General features: G+C 39.2%; 2 protein-coding genes across 2 annotated transcripts; one reads left to right on the forward strand and one right to left on the reverse strand.

Moving 5' to 3' along the window:
- Window positions 1–2,204: 2,204 nt before the first annotated feature.
- LOC124259843 (Golgi apparatus membrane protein TVP23 homolog B-like) lies at window positions 2,205–7,827 on the reverse strand. The gene is made up of 7 exons (XM_046694054.1): window positions 7,768–7,827; window positions 7,185–7,258; window positions 6,711–6,865; window positions 5,656–5,735; window positions 5,379–5,504; window positions 4,239–4,367; window positions 2,205–3,572 (listed from the first exon to the last, which is right to left on the reverse strand). The coding sequence occupies exons 1-7, from the start codon at window positions 7,783–7,785 to the stop codon at window positions 3,522–3,524; spliced, it is 633 nt and encodes a 210-aa protein (XP_046550010.1). The 5' UTR covers window positions 7,786–7,827; the 3' UTR covers window positions 2,205–3,521.
- A 103-nt stretch (window positions 7,828–7,930) lies between these two features.
- Window positions 7,931–10,811, forward strand: LOC124259842 (mitochondrial cardiolipin hydrolase-like). The gene is made up of 2 exons (XM_046694052.1): window positions 7,931–8,566; window positions 9,616–10,811. Exons 1-2 carry the CDS (start codon window positions 8,137–8,139, stop codon window positions 9,894–9,896), a joined length of 711 nt encoding a protein of 236 aa, XP_046550008.1. The 5' UTR covers window positions 7,931–8,136; the 3' UTR covers window positions 9,897–10,811.
- The last annotated feature ends 9,084 nt before the right edge of the window (window positions 10,812–19,895 follow it).

The raw sequence follows: 19,895 nt of genomic DNA on the forward strand, positions 1-19,895 counted from the left end.
TCGATGAACCTAGAATCGCTGAGAATGTCTTGGAAAATACGCAAACGTCAAAGTGAATTTTCAGCCATATTACATAGTGTTTATAAAATCACGTCACATGTATGTCGGTTGTGTTTCGTCCATAAAATCAACTGTATAATTCAACACCATCTTCCTTACATGAATCCCTGAATTCCTCATACAGTTCAAAATAAACTGACAAATGGACTCTTGTCACCAATACGAAGTGTTTCAGTGAAATCTAACGAAATATATCGAGGATATGAGATGCCGCGCTGTGAAAGAATACTTGTTTGAAATGTATACAAAGCCAATCTCAGATTTTACACTGTGTATCCGTTCGCCTACTTGTTGCTCATTAGTTTTAGAACATGCATGGGAAAGGTATCGTAGCAAGCGATAGTTAAATAAAACAGGTGTATTCCAATGATTTTCTAGATTCATCACGACATATTATAGTTTTGAAAGCATGACGCCATAACTGACGCAAACTCACACACAACGATGACGGTACTTCTCTTAATTTCTGACTATTTCCCTTGGTCACAATGAAAACAAAAAGAAAATAACAACCAGCAGACTGACAGAATTTTTGGACTACTTACATGTCACATTTATGCATATACGTTGCTTGAAACAACGAAAATTTCCTTCGAAAACTCCGGCGTACTCGTGTCAGTGTACACGCCATTTTGAAAAAGTCGCTTCCCGATAGTGATGTCATACGGACGTCAACATTGTTATACATATTTGGTATTTTCATTGAGACGAGGTTATGAATGAAAATACACACGATCAATCCGTCCTGCTGCTTACATTTTCTGTTCTTGTGCTTCGTGTTTTCACAAACTTCTTTTCACGTGATTAATATCAGTATTATTATCTTTTGATTTGGGACTAGACAGGAGACCAGTTTAAAATCAAGTGGCACCAATTACGTCATAATCAAAGGGCGGTAACTCTGGCCTGTTTAGCTCGGCAAACAAATACCTCATATTGGCATAACATTTCAGCACTTATTTTGAGGGTTATACTTACATTGTAAGAAAAATGAGTGTATATTTTCAAACATTGGTATTAACTAATTAAAACAGTTCACTTTGATTCACATAAGAATAAAAGTGATTTATTCGATAATACACTTCCCCTTTAACACAATTGTTTTGGTCAGTATATTACAAGATGATCTCAAGAATAGTGTCATCCTTGACACAAATACAAAGAGAACGAGAAGGTTTGGTTTGAGTAGTATTTCAGTTATATCAGAGTGTCAGCTTTATGTGGGACGAAAGGCCAAAGTGATGCAAGTGTTGAGTTTACCATTTTCAGAAACCCATAACAAGTGTCAGAAAGTAATGAATTATGTTATTTGAATTTTAATTATGAGAAGAAAATTAAGCCTTTTCCGTTTTTGCCAGTTCAACGATTACATACACCCAGCAGAAGCACCCGATTTCTTTGCTGTCGTAAGTGTGTAATTTTGATGAAACCACGTGCTGTCAGTGGTTTTTGACAGTGTGTGTGATTGTGCCTTGCCTTGCCTCGCAAGTGTTGCGGGAATGCCGAATGCCTGTCCTAAAACGTGAATGCCAGTAAACTTACACGAACTACCGGCGACTTCGTCTTCTTTTCAACAAGGGTATGGTGCTGCCAAGTACAGAAGACAGTCAGAGGGTGGTGAGGAACACGGAACAGGAAAGGTGTCTTTGTGCTCAAGACATGCACCTCCGCACAGCCAATTTATGTCCTCTGGATGACTACAGAAGTGGCATGATGGCAACAGTTTTACATACCGGTTTTTGTAATCATGATAATATGTCAAAAAAATATTGCCAGTGTGTATAGAAAAATTGCATACCATAACCATTATCTGCCTGGAATAAAATTCAGTAACAGTCTCAAATTGTTTTTCCATAATGTTCTGAACAAGTCTACAATACTTTGGCAAATTCAAATTCCTGTTTAGTGTAAATTTTCTTGTCTCCTTTCTGTTATATGTTTAACAACAAAATAAGAAAATACATCTTTAAATCATTTTCATTTCAGGGACTAAATGTTGGTCTAAATAACAAATAGGTGAGATCTGATAAGCTTTGCATTTGAGTTAAACAGGAGAACCAAACTGCAACATGCTCAATTACTCCATTAAGTATAATTTGAGAGAGAGAGAGAGAGAAATGTTTCGCTGCAAAAAACACAGACAATGACATTGTATTACTCTTTAATGAATGCAAAAGCATTATAAATTAGTTCCCAATGTACAGAATCAAGCAGTACTTGAAAGTGAAACAGTATGGACAAGATTATGCAAGCTGGAATGTCCTCTATTTACAGATGTCATGACATATTTACAACATGTACAACCAATGATGCTCAACAGAATACCCCCACATGCTGAAAGTCAAGCTAAGAACAGCTAAAAAAAGATGTGGTCCTGCGTATACAGAGAACCAGACCTACCCAGAACTGTTAGAACTGTCATGGATATGTAACAGTAATAACAACACTTCCCCAGGAGTATTTGTCATAATCCCTACAATGCTGGTCAACCCAAACTGTACTGACAATGATATATCTGCCCAGGAGATGTGGGTATAACTGATTTATACCCACATTTGGTCAAGTTAATCCCAATGAACTTATTTAGTTCTTTTTTGACATCCACTTGTCAAGGTTATCTCTTTGTTTTCAGTACACCTGTACACAGCAATACACCTACACTTTCAACAAAGGACTGAGTGACTGAGTTTGGTTTTACGCCGCTTTTAGCAATATTCCAGAAACATCACGGCGGGGACACCAGAAATGGGCTTCACACATTGTGCCCATGTTGGGATTCGAACCCGGGTCTTCGGCGTGACGAGCCAACGCTTTAACCATTAGGCTACCCCACCGCCCCTTCAACAAAGGAAACTATAGCAGTGGTCCATAGTACTGGAGTCTACAACCTGACACGCAATCACACTTCACTTGCCACTGCTGCAACATTTGTTCTATCATAATTTAATGTCCACTTTGTCATGATCACTAGTCTCTTACGTACAGCCATGTTCCTGGTCCAGACTCAATTGTTTACCGACTGCCGCCATATAGCTGGAACATTGCTGAGTGTGGCATTACACCAACCATCCTGGATATATATTAACAATTTACCAACTCATAAATATAACAAATATCCCAACAAAAAATACTGCAGTATATGTACTTCTCTGAAGAAGTCAAAGAACCTTTGTCATGTGACTATAGCCATGTCCTGCCATGACAGATTAACTATAATAATCGGAAATATCGGGCTGCTCTTTGATTTCTTTTGAGTTCGTTTTGAATGTCAGCAAACATGAATAGATATTTATAGCATAATCAAATTGAGTTTGATCAAGATTTCTTCAGACGTCATTACCAATTTGGATTTCAGAGTATGTCCACTACATGATTTATCAAACACTTGTTGCCCATTGCCAGCGTATCATGACTGACCATGATAAAACTCAGATTTCCACTATAGTCTCTTATTCAAAGCTTCATTTTTGTTCTGCTGATGTCTCTGCAGGCTTTGTGGCTGAGGATAACATCTGAAATAGACATGAATTGAAATGACATAATTTACAGTTATTATAAGTTACCCAGGCTTACCACAGGCAAGGCAACACAAACAGTCTCATGGTAAACAGACAGAATGTTAATACACATTTACACATGCACATTTTTCCATGTAAAAATTGTGATGGCCAAGGCAGTCACCAAATACACCTTTTCGTTGTCATACTCGCAAATGAATGCAATTTGCAGTAAACAGTAAAAACAGCAAATATTTCTACATTTTGGACAGACCAACTCAAGAAGAAATAATTCACTATTATCCATTTTTTCAAGTGTGATATACAATCAGTCATGGCACACATTGTTACCAAGCTCTTGTAACCATGGTAACAAGCATGAGGTACAGGAACCTACCAGTACGCTGCTCTGGAATCAGTTCAAGCGTCAATGGTGCCTAGCCAGTTTGGTATTACTCACTGGAGTATTACATTGGGTACTGGAGGATTCTGCCACACAAATCCAAACAGATATTTTAACTGAATACATCTGAGCATACTCCTCACTACACCAAATGTACCCTGCAAGCCACCTTGCCACAGCACCATTGAGCTAACTATGAGTATAGTATACTGACACACAAATCTGACAGGAGAAAACAGAAGATAGATCGCCAACAAACCTAAGTATTGTTTACTTACAGATCTAAACAGTTGAGCACCAAGGAAGTTGGATGCCACAGATGAAAGCTTCTTCTTGGCTCCAAGTTTACATCTAATGTATCCATAAAGGTTTGCACCATTCATGATGATCCCCACTATCACAACCATCTAAAAACAAACATACAAAGAATTAAATAATACATGGAGTAATCTAGGTCTTTCCTGGTTGGAAAACTTCCACAAGGAAATGCAAGATTCCAAGGCCTGCTTGAGATAGATTGATGATAAGAAATCATAACAAATTTTCTACATTCAGTGATATGACATGTCATGATCGTGTAGGAATAAAGCTAAACTTACAAACTGATGAACAAGGATCATAATGAGGCCAACACCTGGTCCAAATCTGGTACTAAACTCTTTACATCATATTGCATTACCTTACACTGGCCAAGACATCCCCAGAAAGTAAACACAAATTTGTTGCTTACTACCATAACTACTATCAGCACATTGTTTCAAAATAAAGACCATCCATACAGTAGTTGAAGACTCAGACATAGTCGTAGTAAGAATACTCTTGGTCAGCACTAGTCAAAGCATGTGTTTACACAATGCGTGACAGCAGAAGGAATGATGATACGGGCTTGGGTGCTTACCTGGTTGGCCACGCATGCGTGGCAGGGAGGTAACTCCATGTGGTGAGGGGTCGTATAATAGATAAAAAGCTTTTTATTTATTGTACAATATTTTATTAAAACATTGATACAACTGTCACAAGACATTTTCAGCCACAGAAAATGCATATATGTACCCCAAGGACGATTCTCTTCAAAGAATTGGAAACCTCCACATGTTTATCTAAATTTCAAGGACTGCTTGAGATAGATTTGTTGTCACTTTCTGGGGATGTGTTACCCAGTGTAAGGTAATGCAATATAACTGAATGTAGTGAATTTCTTATGATTTCTTATAATCAATTTGTTGCTTACTACCATAACTACTATCAGCACATTATTTCAAAATATTTCTTCATTTTACTAACTATATTTTTATATGATTAAGAACAGAAAGCCACAGGAAAGGACTAAAATGAACATTTTTCAGTTGAACTTAACTTATAAAGAATCACATAGCATGTTTTCAGTAACATCTAACAAACACAATGATGTTACTTACGATCCATTTGAGATTAAATGTGAATATTGTGCCAAAGAAAAGGATCATCCAGATGACTTCGCTGATAACTAGAGACAACCAGAAGAGTCTGGACTCCACTGCAGACACCTTGCTTCCACCTTTGTCCTGAAATGTCAACAGCAGTGTTACCATCATCTTCAGTAAAGCTACAAGTCAATTAGGACTACCCTCATTGAAATTTGGATTGTTACTTGTTCTCAGAATTCATGAAAGTGGTTGGATAGGTGAGATGGCAACATTTTAAATATCAACTGACCTTCCGAGATTCATATATCCAGTGACTTTTCCCCTCATCGTCAACATAATTCCACCATCTTAGCCCAACTAGGAGTCTGCCTGAAAGAAGAAAAGGATGCATGGTAAAGAAAACCAGAGCACACCTCTACACAGATAGTGTATTGTATGTACAGATGTTCAGGTTGATTATACAGATGGCATATTTGAAAGATTTCATATTGAACAGATACATTGAGTGAGTGAGTTTAGTTTTACGCTGCACTCAGCAATATCCCAGCTATATGCTGGTGGTCTGTAAATAATCGAGTCTGGGCCAGACAATCCAGTGATCAACAGCATGAGCATTGATCTGTGCAATTGGGAACCGATGACATGTGTCAACCAAGTCAGCGAAACTGACCACCAGATCCCGTTAGTTGCCTCTTACGACAAGCATAGTCGCCTTTTATGGCAAGCATAGTCGCCTTTTATGGCAAGCACCCCGGATCTTCATGGGTCTGAACAGATACAAATGGAACTGATATGTGAAGGAGTAAGGCTATTTAAAACAATGCATTATCCACATTAGCATGTTAATGATACTAATATTTGTTGTGTACACCACACTCAGCAATATTCCAGCAGTGACCTGTTTATTCTGTGGACTCTAAAATAATCGAGGCTGATGGGGCAAACCAGTGGTCAACATTATGAGCAACATTACACAATGGAGTACAATGGCTCACAAATATATGAAGTTGCCATGGCTGACTACTTCATCCATACTATGTCTTATGATCAGCGTCTGTTGTTGGGGACCAATTCTACCTGGAATAACTAAAATAAGTGTTTGTTTGTTGTTGATGCTGCACTCAGCAATATACCAGCTTTATGACTGCTGTCTGTGAATAATGGTGTCTGGAAACAGATAATCATTTGATTGACATCATGACCATCAAACTATGCAGCAACCAAGTCAATGAGTCTGAGAAACCAGGTCTAGTAAGACGCCTCTTACAACAAGGTTGGGTTGCTGAAGGCCTATTCTACATTGGATATTCATCAGTGCAACTGCTAGTAATGGGTCTGAGCTACCTGTAATGTTTTTCACTGTCCAGAAGTCCATTGAGAGGAGAATGACAATGACCACAAAGTTTGTTATGAAACTGCTACTGAACAGTCCACAAAGCAGGTATGCAACGATGGCACTGCCACGGAATATCATGTGGAAAAACACTGCCACTGGGTGCCTGGAAAACATGACAGTGACAAAACATATGATACAGCCATTTGTCGATTTGCATTAAGGAAACATTGACAATATTTCACATTTTTTACAAGTTGTTTTTGATTGAAATACTTTACCCCTAACTATGTCAGATAGTTAAAATGCATAAAATAGCCATTTTATAAGCCAGTGGGCACAACCAAAATATATAAAGCAAGCCTGAAGAAGATAGATGAATATCAGGCTACACACATACATCATTGCTAATATTCTTTGATATTCAGGAACATATATTCATGAGAAGTATTATTATAAGATATGAAAATCTGATCATTGCTCACTTCAACTTTTTTCGTCGATCAAGTTCATCCTCTTCACCGAAATTCAGTGGAACATCTGTTTCCTCCATAATAACCTATACAATAATACGAAAAGCAATTAAATCACCACTCGAATTTTGTTAATACCTAATTTACCTTGAAAATATGGTTGATTGATTGGCAATGGCTACTCAATCCTACTCAGATTCCCTAGGGATTCCTAGGGGTCGTGAAGGGGTAATAATACTAATATTTAGTAAATTAGTGACGGTCATTCAGTTACTCAGTCGAATAATTAGGAGAAATTCCAAGTAACACATGATTGATGATTAATGCAAGAGGCGAGTGCCGCAGCCGGCAGTCCGGTAAGCTAGTCTTGTCTTTATCACAATAGAAGTACTGGCCGAAATACATTATAGAATCGTAGCTGACAAAAAATATATTGCACGAAAACTGAGGGTCATTTTAGTTGTCACTCGCCAGTAATAATAGTCGTGACTGTTTCACGATTTACATGTAACAATAACATAATATAACGATACACTCATGTTAAAGTGGAAGAATATCTACAAGGTTCGACAAAACAATGTCAGAGATTACTTACAGAGCTAGAATCTGTCATCGTAAACCTGTGAACGTCACACCGGAAGTGAGCACCTGCAAGCGGAAGTGGGACGTATCGAAAAATAATCGTATACAGAAACGAATCTTTACTGCAGTGTAGCTTTATATGCATCTGCAATATACTCAAATTATAATAAATATATGATGATTCAATGTCATAACATAACATGTTGTGAATAATTGTAGAAATTATCTAAAAAACGAAAAAACAATCTTTTCTAATTCGATTTATTTTTCGTATCTACTACAAATCGTGTTTTTAGTGGGAAATCCCCGACACCACGTGACAAGCCTGTCTCGTCCAGAGATTGTCTCACTGTTGCTAATTTGGGTGATACACATTTCTAAAATGCCTGACCGATCATTAATTGTTCGAGGCGCTTTCGTTTTTGGAACAACACTGGCGATAGGAGTGTTAACAGAGATTATTTACCAAGGTTTGACTTGGTGGAGAACACGAAGGAAAGTAAAGAACCGTTTTTCTAAAGTTTTATTTTTCCCTGACAAAGAAGTTGCATGTAAGGCCCATTTTCAAACACGAGAAGGTTGTAGTCATGTTAACTGCAGATATTCCCACAAGGACACATCGCTCAGTGAGCTGTACAAACACCTTGGCAGGGCTGAACGCAGTCTAGATGTGTGTGTGTTTGTGATATGTTGTCAGGATCTGGCAGACATACTGATTCAGCTCCACAAGAAAGGAAAGGTGGTTAGGATCATCACAGATGACGAACAGATCGAGATGACTGGTTCACAGATATGGAGATTCAGGAAAGAAGGTGTGCATCCAACAGTTTGTTAGAAGTCTGTTGACGTTGTGAATTTCATATGTCAGGATGATCAAAGAACACCAGATGGGCCTATGCTTTACCATGGGCTCAAGGGTTAGATCTAGACACAAGTAGTGCCTTAGTTTTATCATTGTTATTAGGTGACATTGTATGCGAGATGACTGTTTGGGCAAGTAGATTTTCCTTCAAAGACTAATTAATTGTGTGTGTAAAATGTTACATGTTCAGGGTACATATAATCATTAATTGATGTGGATAATATAATGAAATCAGCTGCCACTTTGAACGTGCTGATGCTTTAAATGTTCCTGCTTCCGAACATTGTAGAACATTAGAACATTTTAGAGGAACTAGAAGTAGTGACATCTGAAGAAATGTGTTTTCAGGACTGATTTGGAAAATGCTTGATGTTGACTGGGAGAATTACATATGGTGCAGATATTATTGTTCTATAACCAAATAAGATTTTCCTTAAGAACTGTCACCAAGTGTTGATACTCTGAGCATGTTCTTTTACGTCTACTTGCCCAACGTTGGTCATGTTTTGTACATTCCATTGTTATAACAATTACTGTTGCTAACTTTGCTTACTAGACCAAACAGAATGTTACATGACCAGGGTCCCAATCCACACAGCATTTGTAACGTTAAGACCTTTCGTAACTGGACAGTTTACCATAGGCCTATGAATGTCATAGCCTTCCGAACACGTTGTGGCTGGGACCCAGGGTTTTAAACTAGTGATTAAAGTCTGGACCTGATCACTTTACAAGACTGAATGTGTTGGCATTGTTGATCTGTGTTACCTGTAGGTTTGTCAGCTTAAAATTTTATATGGTTTTGGTGATGATACTGGACAATCCTTGTATTTACATCCACTAACAATGTCAGTATTCCTTAATATCAAGGATGCAGTAATACAAATCCCACAGCTGTAACGAAGAGCTGTATGGGAAGGAAAGTGTTTGTAACAATGTAAGTATGTGAGGCATTTAAAGATGAAGCTTTGTTTGAACAATGTTCTTGTATTGTTGCAGGTATAAATGTCCGGACTGATCATTCATCATTCTTCATGCACCACAAATTTGTTATTGTGGACAAAAAGATTCTCATCAATGGTTCTTTTAACTGGACGAGGAATGCAATCACGGGCAACCAGGAGAATCTGCTCATCACAAACAACCCAGACTTTGTCGGAGCATACCAGAAAGAGTTTGAAAAACTGTGGAAAGAATTTGATCCAAGAAACTTTAACAATTCAGACTTGCATAGAAGGAAACCACAGCAACCAAACTCTTCACCAGCCACTTGGGACTGATGTTAGGATTCACTGCTGTGTTAGTTGCCGTCTTTCAGTTTCATAATTCTCGTCACATGATCGTCCATCATAGCAATTTCATTTTAAAAAACTTTTTACCGTGTTTTACCTGTTTTATTCACAATGAAGCAATACATGGATTCCCATGACATGTACATACTTTTAATGGAGTACATCAGTGTGTGACAATGAAGTGGCATTGATTGACAGAAATATACCAGCCATGCTTAATGTGTCAGATACTTCTTGCATAGCATAATGATTCATGCATACATAATTTTGTGAGGTGTATGTTGTTTTATCATATCACATTCCGATCCATATTGTGTTTTTTATTATTTTGTTCAAAGGGGGTTTTGAATCCACTTGCTTGTTCACTCACTTTGTTTATCATTAGAAAATCCTTGAATAAGAATGTTAAAAGATTGTTGAAGTTAAACATTACTATTTAGGCCTGAATGATAGTTTCATTTGATGATTGATGTACAGCGATATGTATTGTTTACTGAAGTTATAAGAAGGTCTATTTTCACTATTGCTCATCTTCATCCGGTGCACTTCTTAATGGGTTCACATGAGGCTAATAAGATATGTTCTATTTTTCAACACTTGTAAAATATACAGTTCAAAAGAACACCTGCTTGTTTCTGTCATGATTCTGCCAATTTCTAAATTTCAGTTTCTAATTAGTCAAGGTTGTTTTAATATGCCTTGAAAAAAATTGGTACAAAAATATTAGTCATCTTCAGAACAATGAAGAGCTAAAAATATATTTGTTATATAGATATAATCATCTTGAATGTTCATTCAGTTAAATGGAAAGAAACCTACATTTGCAATATCATATGGTATCCCACTGAACACAAGTTTTATTTCAATACTATTGAAAAGTCAATTAAAATCTGGAATTTTCAATTTTTGGATTTGGTTCTTCAGTAGTTGCAGAAAACATTGACATGGCAACATAAAAGTATTCAGACATGTCTTCCCTTTCTTATACTGGCATGTGCCTTTTTATTCTAATATATATACGTAAGGCTAAAACGACTGAAACGTGCTATTTGTTTTACTCATTTACTTCATTTGAAGAATAGCAGAGCTATGAGCCAATATGAATGGTTCTGTTCTGTTTTGTATTACATTTCCAATAATCAGGTTTATGAGCTTGGGCCAGTTATTGGCTCATTTTCAAATGTTAGAAGAATACTCCCCTTTGGTGAAAATAATTCCAGCCTCAGACGATGACTGACGACACCAAATTTTATTTTGGACTATAACTGGTACCATTCCTGGAAAAGCTATACTAAGGAAAACCTGAAGTGGGGACTTGAAACAAAATTCCCAACCAAGGGAGCTAACTCAACCGGCCATACTGAACTCAGATGTTTGTTTCGTTCATGGATGATAAAGAGTTCCCTCAATATTCCATATTTGATAGAATCGCACTTTCATAGCAATAATGACCTATTGGATAAGGTGTCTGCCTGGAGACGCAAGGTCGTTGGTTCGATTCCCGGACGTACGTATTCTTCAATAGCTATAAGAAGACAGCACTTCTTGTTACTCGGCCAAAGACGTGTCCTCTCGGAGTTTGTACATTGTATCTGTGTTGGAGGTCCATATAAACCGTGAGTGAGTTTAGTTTTACGCCGCACTCAGCAATATTCCAGCTATATGGCGGCGGTCTGTAAATAATCGAGTCTGGACCAGACAATCCAGTGATCAACAGTATGAGCATCGATCTGCGCAATTGGGAAACGATGACGTGTGTCAACCAAGTCAGCAAGCCTGACCACCCGATCCTGTTAGTCGCCTCTTACGACAAGCATGGGTTACTGAAGGCTCATTCTAACCCGGACCTTCACGGGTCCTATGTTAAAACCGGAATTTGTACAATTGGACACACATGCATGCGCACGCAAAACATGAGCATGCATATCGCTTTTTAAATGCATTAATCTTGGACTGGACGTTAATCCCCACTGACCTGTGTTGATCCGTATCAGAATTGGTTTTCAGCAACCTATGCTTGTCGTAAGAGGCGATCGGGTGGTCAGGCTTGCTGACTTGGTTGATACATGTCATCGTATCACAATTGCGTAGATCGATACTAGTGATCTTGATCACTGGATTGTCTGGTTCAGTATCGATTATTTACAGCCCGCCGCCATATAGTTGGGATATTGCTGAGTGCGGCGTTAAACAACAAACAAACAAACCATTTTCCCCCATACAACGGGGGACACAGATAATGTGTCTTCCACCGTCGGGATTCGAACTGGGGACATGGGCGTGGTCGTCCACGGAGTTCCCAAACACACTGCTCAGCAGAATGTAAAACACTGGCAGCTGGCACTTCGTTGTCGATACTTTACTGAGAAGTTTATATAAATAAACTAATAAACTTCTCAGAAGTAGGCTTTACAAGCGGGATTATCCATACACTGGTGAAGCCCAGTGGTTTAAGTGTTCGCTCGTCACGCGATGACCCGGAATCGATTCTCTGCACGTGTACAATGTGTTAAGTCCATTCATGGCCTCCCCCACCGTGATATCACTCGTTCATACATTGGCTAATCATTTACTCTGATTATCGATACGTCCATCGAGGATCCGTAAGAGGCGACTAACGGGATCAGGTGGTCAGGCTTGCTGACTTGGTTGAAACATGTCATCGGTTCCCAATTGCGCAGATCGATGCGCATGCTATTGATCACTGGATTGTCTGGTCCAGACTCGAATTTTGCAGACCGCCGCCATATAGCTGGAATATTGCAGAGTGCGGCGTAAAACTAAACTCACTCACTCCATCGAGGATAGGTTGAGGCACCACAGCACCCCACCCTCTGAGTTGTCAATATACCAATAACACCACCAGATGCGAACCGCAGTGCCACATCAGGCACAACGATTTTCAAACATTCTTCTTTGAGACGTGGGTGTAGCCAGGAAATCTGTCTTTTGTTTTATGTGTTGAAGACCAATCCTTCTGAGAAATAAAGAGGTAACGAAAGTTTAATTTATCTTTTTTGAAAAGTATTATATTATGACTTGACTGATAACGTTCACAAGAGGCATCCCAATGGTGGCCTGAGAAGGAAATCATATGTAAAACAGAATGACCAATATAAAAATATGTTTTCAGGAATCTTGCAATATTTAAAATTGTTTGCTGTTAAATCATTAGTAGCAGTACTTACCTGAACGTTCTGTTTGTCATTATAGAAATGTGTGAGTATCAACTATGTGAAGATACTTTACGGATGACAAGTCCCTTATTGTATTAAGATGCAACGTTTCACTCTTGCTTGAAGCGGTGTAAGAGGTGAGGTGAGGTGAAATTGGGTTTAACGTCGTGCTTGAGAATATTTCGCTCATATGACGACGTGCATGCGTGTGTATGTGTATGTGCGGCTGCTTGTACTAGCCCAGACTGAAGCTGGTTTTATAGTGCTAGCCCACTGAGATACCATGCTGCAGTGAAGCATGAATATCCCACTCTCAGACACATTATACTGACTCCGAGCCGACCAGTCCTTGTTGTACCCATTAATGCCGAGCGCCAGACAGGGACCAACAAGTACCATATTTTAACGTCTTTTGGTATGACGCGGTCGGGGATCGAACCCGGACCTTCCGCTCTTCAGGCGGACGCTCTAACCACTACACCACGGAGGCGGTCGAAGCGGTGTAAGAATCTGTACCGAAACGTTGCATCATAATATAATAAAGATGTTGTCATCCATAAAGTATATTGCCTTTATTATTAGTTTTAAAGTTGATGATATAGATATATTAACCTTCGAAAATGTTGAATAGTCTAGTTTTGATCCGATGCACGAGCGTTTTCAGCTGTTTATAAAACGTGTCATTTATAGGTACTGCAGTATGTTCAATTTGCTTTTAAATGTGACATGTAGCGAGGCTTGAGTTATGTTGTTAAGGCAAATGTGTGATGCTGAGGACGTTGTCTCGCGATACCTGTGTAACATGAGAAACAGGTGAAACTTAAACATTGGATGTGTCCAAGTCGTCAGTGGTGCCGTAATTCGTGGAACAGTTGCGTCCCTTTGGACACTCAAGAAACCGACGTGGGTTCGAACCGCGTTTCACCCCTGTTATGTTCGTAAGTTTGTCAGCATTATGTCCTTACAAAATGGTTTCACAAAAAGTGGTAAACGTCTGAGAACAACATTACTTCGGGCTTTCCTCCCACAATCAGCAGACACGCTGTTATATGGCTAAAATACTGTTCAAATGTGCGGTAAAACCCACTCACTCATGTGAACATTGAATACACAATGCCATTAAAAAATGGTCAAATGTAACATATGTTATGGATCACACTTTCTTAGCAAAGTACAGAATCTAGTGCTTTTGTTGGGTTGAGTCCCATCCGGGATTCGAACCCACACCCTCAGAGTCCGGCACCTGATCGCTATCAACCAAAGTCAACCAAAGGTACTAGAATCTGTACTTTACTGAGAAAGTGTAATCTCAAATATAACACATGTCATGTGAACATGTTAAATACCATTGACAATAGATTTACAAAAGCCAACTTGAGGTATCATAGACCTGACCATCGTCAGAAAAATGGCTCATTTCCTCACAGTTTCCAATATCCAGTACTGTTGTCTCATGTCACCCCTTGAGATTTCAAATCCGTAAGGGCAAACGTAACGCATATCAACAGTGTTTCAAAACTCTCTGTAACTTCACAGTTTGACATTTTATGATAGGCCATACACGACCTACAACACCCTTAGTTTCACGTTTAGCACTATTCCTAATGGGATTGGGCACAGACATGTTCACTTTCTAATTTCATGCAACAGTTCAGCATGCGTCCACGCCATGTTGTAGTTCCACCCACTGAAGCGACGGGATAATTGCAGTTGTATAGACATATAGAAGCATACCTCCAAGGGCCTTCATGGATACCGCGCCTGCTGACAATTTCCCCGAGATGCAATGAAATCCCCTTTAAGCACGGCGCTAACATCAGACCAAAGAGTACTCTTCTGGAAGACAGTTTTGATTAGTCACAACGTACTACTATCACAGAATCATATAACGTTTTGGTGGAAAGTCGCATCAGCCAAAGGTTCCCCTGAGACACCACTTACCAGTAAAAGTGTTTCGTTTCACCCATTGCTTAAAACCTATCACGAAAGTGAATTTTTGGTGGACAGTTTTGTGACCGTCTAAAATTAGGAGAATGCCCTTTTAATCACTTTACTTGACGTTGCCCCGCAACGTTCGGGCCAATGTCATTGCCATTTTGGATTAAAAACCTTTCATCTGGTCTTTGGAGAGCGGTAAGGCAACCTATCACGATTTTCTATCACTAATATTCTTAATCGAATTGCGGTCTTATCACAGGGCGCCTTGAAGCGTGACATATAGAAGCTTTCTGGCGCTCTCCCTTCATCGCTGGGACGGCCTCTGACGTCTCAAGTTGTCTCGTCCCCCAGAACACTTTCATCATACTGTAGTTACTCTGGTAAAAATACAGCCATTGGCTTTTGGGCTTAAACATTACTTCCCCACATATACAAAGCCTCATTATGTTGTATTTCTCATTGACTCGAGGCGGAGACGGTCTATATGTTTGTATTTAGAATTGTGTGTATATTAGAGACGATGGGTTTATGAAAGACGCTGTGTATATATGATGGAAGGTGTGTGTATTAGAGATGCTGTGTGTATTGGATGTGTGAATATGAGGGAAGATGTGTGTATTAGAGATGGTATGTGTATTGGATGTGTGGATATGAGGAAGATGTACGTTTTAGAGATGGTATGTGTATTGGATGTGTGAAAATGAGGGAAGATGTGCGTATTAGAGATGGTATGTGTATTGGATGTGTGAATATGAGGGAAGATGTGCGTCTAAGAGATGGTATGTGTATTGGATGTGTGAATATGAGGGAAGGTGTGCGTATTAGAGATGGTATGTGTATTGGATGTGTGAATATGAGGGAAGATGTGCGTATTAGAGATGGTATGTGTATTGGATGTGTGAATATGAGGTAAGATGTGCGTATTAGAGATGGTATGTGTATTGGATGTGTGAATATGAGGGAAGATGTGCGTATTAGAGATGGTATGTGTATTGGATGTGTGAATATGAGGGAAGGTGTGCGTATTAGAGATGGTATGTGTATTGGATGTGTGAATATGAGGTAAGATGTGCGTATTAGAGATGGTATGTGTATTGATGTGTGATGAATATGAGTGTATTAAGATGTGTGTATTGGATGTGTGATTAGAGGGAATGGTATGTGGTATTGTATTGGATGTGTGAATATGATGGAATGTGTGTGTATTAGAGATGGTATGTGTATTGGATGTGTGAATATGAGGGAAGGTGTGTGTATTAGAGATGGTATGTGTATTGGATGTGTGAATATGAGGGAAGGTATGTGTATTAGAGATGGTATGTGTATTGGATGTGTGAATATGATGGAAGATGTTTGTGTATTAGAGATGATATGTGTATTGGATGTGTGATTATGAGGGAATGTGTGTGTATTAGAGATGGTGTGTGTATTGGATGTGTGAATATGAGGGAAGGTGTGTGTATTAGAGATGGTATGTGTATTGGATGTGTGAATATGAGGGAAGGTGTGTGTATTAGAGATGGTGTGTGTATTGGATGTGTGAATATGAGGGAAGATGTGCGTATTAGAGATGGTATGTGTATTGGATGTGTGAATATGAGGGAAGATGTGTGTGTATTAGAGATGGTATGTGTGTTGTGTGTGAATATGAGGGAAGGTGTGTGTATTAGAGATGGTATGTGTATTGGATGTGTGAATATGAGGGAAGATGTGCGTATTAGAGATGGTATGTGTATTGGATGTGTGAATATGAGGGAATGTGTGTGTATTAGAGATGGTATGTGTTTTGGATGTGTGAATATGAGGGAAGGTGTGCGTATTAGAGATGGTATGTGTATTGGATGTGTGAATATGAGGGAAGGTATGTATATTAGAGAGTGGTATGTGTGGATGTGTGAATATGAGGGAGATTAGAGATGGTGTATGTGTGATTATGTGTGTGATTATGGATGTGTGATTATGAGGGAATGTGAATATGTGTGTATTAGAGATGGTGTGTGTATTGGATGTGTGAATATGAGGGAAGGTGTGTGTATTAGAGATGGTATGTGTATTGGATGTGTGAATATGAGGGAATGTGTGTGTATTAGAGATGGTGTGTGTATTGGATGTGTGAATATGAGGGAATGTGTGTGTATTAGAGATGGTGTGTGTATTGGATGTGTGAATATGAGGGAAGGTGTGTGTATTAGAGATGGTGTGTGTATTGGATGTGTGAATATGAGGGAAGGTGTGTGTATTAGAGATGGTGTGTGTATTGGATGTGTGAATATGAGGGAATGGTGTGTGTATTAGAGATGGTGTGTGTATTGGATGTGTGAATATGAGGGAAGGTGTGTGTATTAGAGATGTGTGTATGTGTATTGGATGTGTGAATATGAGGGAAGGTGTGTGTATTAGAGATGGTGTGTGTATTGGATGTGTGAATATGAGGGAAGACTGTGTGTATTAGAGATGGTGTTAGTAATATTGTGTGAACATCACGGTGTGGGACACCAGAAATGGGCTTCACACATTGTACCCATGTAGGGATTCGAAGGCGGGGCTTCGGCGTGACGAGCCAACGCTTTAACCATTAGGCTACCCCACCGCCCGTGAATATGAGGGAAGGTATGCGTATTAGAGATGGTATGTGGTATGCGTATTAGAGATGGTATGTGTATTGGATGCGTGTGTTTTTAGACGGTGTGTATTTTGAAACGGTGTGTGTATAGGGCGACGGTGTGTCCATTGGGGGCTATATGTTTATTACAAATTGGATGTGCATGAGGGACGTAGTGAGTATTGGATTGGTGCCTACGCTACTGATAAACATCTAAGCAAATAATGTAGTTTTCACATGGATAAGATCTGGCTGGATGTAGTTGGCAGTGCATAGGAATTAACCATTTCGTTTTGTCAGATACAATAAATATCTGATTGAACATTCTTCATGTGATCCGAGTCTTTAAAGAGCATCAATATTTTTTAATATATGTTCAAAGTGATTTGTATCAAATAGAAGAACGGCCCGAATACATTATCCCTGTCGTACTCCAAAAGTGAGTTCCAATGTGTAATTCGTGTCTTGATGTTAAAGCCAATGGTGATGGCTGCATATAGACCTTAAGGCTATCTCTTCCGATATTTCACCAAATACATGGAATATAGAAGTAGACACAGTCGAACACATGTCAGCATTAGCCAATAGATCTAGTAAACCAGGGCACTTTAAATACTCTCTGGGTCGCCCATTTGTACTAAGTCTCTACATCAGATCGTTCTCATACACGTATCCTGTCATAAATGTGACACATTACTTCTTTTCGAATTAGGCCCGTTACTTTCTTTTATTTAGTTCATAAAGAATTTGAAACTATATATCGGATCCCCTGTGTAATGGAATACTGCTTTCGTCACCACTTTCCGTAACCTGCAAGAAGATGCGTCTCTTGAGAGAGGCATGAGTCGCCCTTCGACTCGTCTCGGAATGACATGAGTGACCTTGAATGTTACTACTAGTGACGAAGGGCTCTTACCGTAAAGCGATCTCAACGCCATGTTGGCGAACGTGGCTTAGAGCATTCGTGGCAGATCGCTCTGTAGAAGACCTTACCATACACTGCATCATACGGAAGCCAATTGCTAATGCCATCTTTTTTTATAATCTTGAAAATAAATTAACGAAACTAAATGGAGAACATTGTTGATTATCTTATATTATCTTGAGAATCCTAAATAAACCTAGTTCAACTTTATGACCGAAGGCTTCACTTATGCTCTAAGTTGATACTGTTGTCAGATAGGAACGTAATTTTTCAAGTTAGCTGCTCGAATTTTCAAAATGTAAAGTTTGTGGCCTTAAAGGCTTTGTAGGATACAGTATTGAAGCCTGGAGGTGAGAGACTGTGTGTTGCAGACCCTGTGCATTTATTGGGGGAGATACTGTATGTGATTCATCCTGCCTTCTCTTATATCAGGGTCGTACTTCGCCAGCAGTAGAAACGCGTGCCAACACTGTTAAAAAGTTCATTTTACGTTGCAGATCAATGCGTTATTTGAGCTTCAAATTCGCAATGAATATGCAGAAGATAGTATTGGGTCGATAGGCAAAGCCTAGAGACACACCGGTTTCTTGCGTGCCAGAGACAGTAAACAGACAATGAATATTGAAGAAAACAATGCCAAGATGAGTGATGGACAATACCGACCCATCATTCAATGTCCTTCTGTGGTTCAGATCGAAAGTGCCAAAAGGGCTCCAATTTCCCTTTTAAGTCTGAACTTTAACACTTGTTGATATCCTGGCCTAAATGGCTGGAGCCATGACGTTATATGATCATATCTCTGGGGTTCTTCAACCAAACATGCCGCTGGCTTCGGTAGGTGTTGGAAAACCTGATAACGTAACTGTTCGGTTTCTTTACAAGTAATTTACACTATACATCTTATCAGCAGGTCCTAGTATTTGCACAAGGAGATCCTCGTGCGGGCTTTAAGCGGTCAGTGTCACAGTGTTGTTTTCCTATACCACAGACGCACAGAAGGCGGTGGTTGTTTGAGCTGCCCAATATGCCAGCAAGCAGAGATTGTGAAGTATTACGTTAGTTTAGAAAGTGATTTCCATTTCACTGTACAATTTACATAATTGATGTTGTGTTTAATGGGCAGGCTACGCTTTCGACATTTTGGTAACAAAAACATTTGCAAACTTGTTGTTGAAAAAGCCGAAGAGCCCTATCCAATTTAAGAACTTTAATGAATAATTAACCTTTTACGGCAAGAGCCCGATCTGTTGGGAGCACAAGCATCACGGCTTCCAATTGAAACATTGCTCATGAATTTTCATAACCGACTTATTTCCATTCAGATGGATTTGAAAGCGTTGATAATG

Source organism: Haliotis rubra, unplaced genomic scaffold, assembly GCF_003918875.1.
Source record: "Haliotis rubra isolate DU_JTF1 unplaced genomic scaffold, ASM391887v1 Scf74, whole genome shotgun sequence".
Classification (NCBI taxonomy): domain Eukaryota; kingdom Metazoa; phylum Mollusca; class Gastropoda; order Lepetellida; family Haliotidae; genus Haliotis; species Haliotis rubra.

What these genes read in the sequence shown, in the direction of transcription:
- LOC124259842 (XM_046694052.1), top strand. Translation starts at nt 8,137, where the DNA reads ATGCCTGACCGATCATTAATTGTTCGAGGCGCTTTCGTTTTTGGAACA. An exon ending in ATGGAGATTCAGGAAAGAAG is followed by an intron (nt 8,567 to 9,615) that starts GTGTGCATCCAA and finishes GTATTGTTGCAG; the next exon opens with GTATAAATGTCCGGACTGAT.
- LOC124259843 (XM_046694054.1), bottom strand. An exon ending in GATCGACGAAAAAAGTTGAA is followed by an intron (nt 6,866 to 7,184) that starts GTGAGCAATGAT and finishes CATGTTTTCCAG; the next exon opens with GCACCCAGTGGCAGTGTTTT. An exon ending in GGATATATGAATCTCGGAAG is followed by an intron (nt 5,505 to 5,655) that starts GTCAGTTGATAT and finishes TTGACATTTCAG; the next exon opens with GACAAAGGTGGAAGCAAGGT.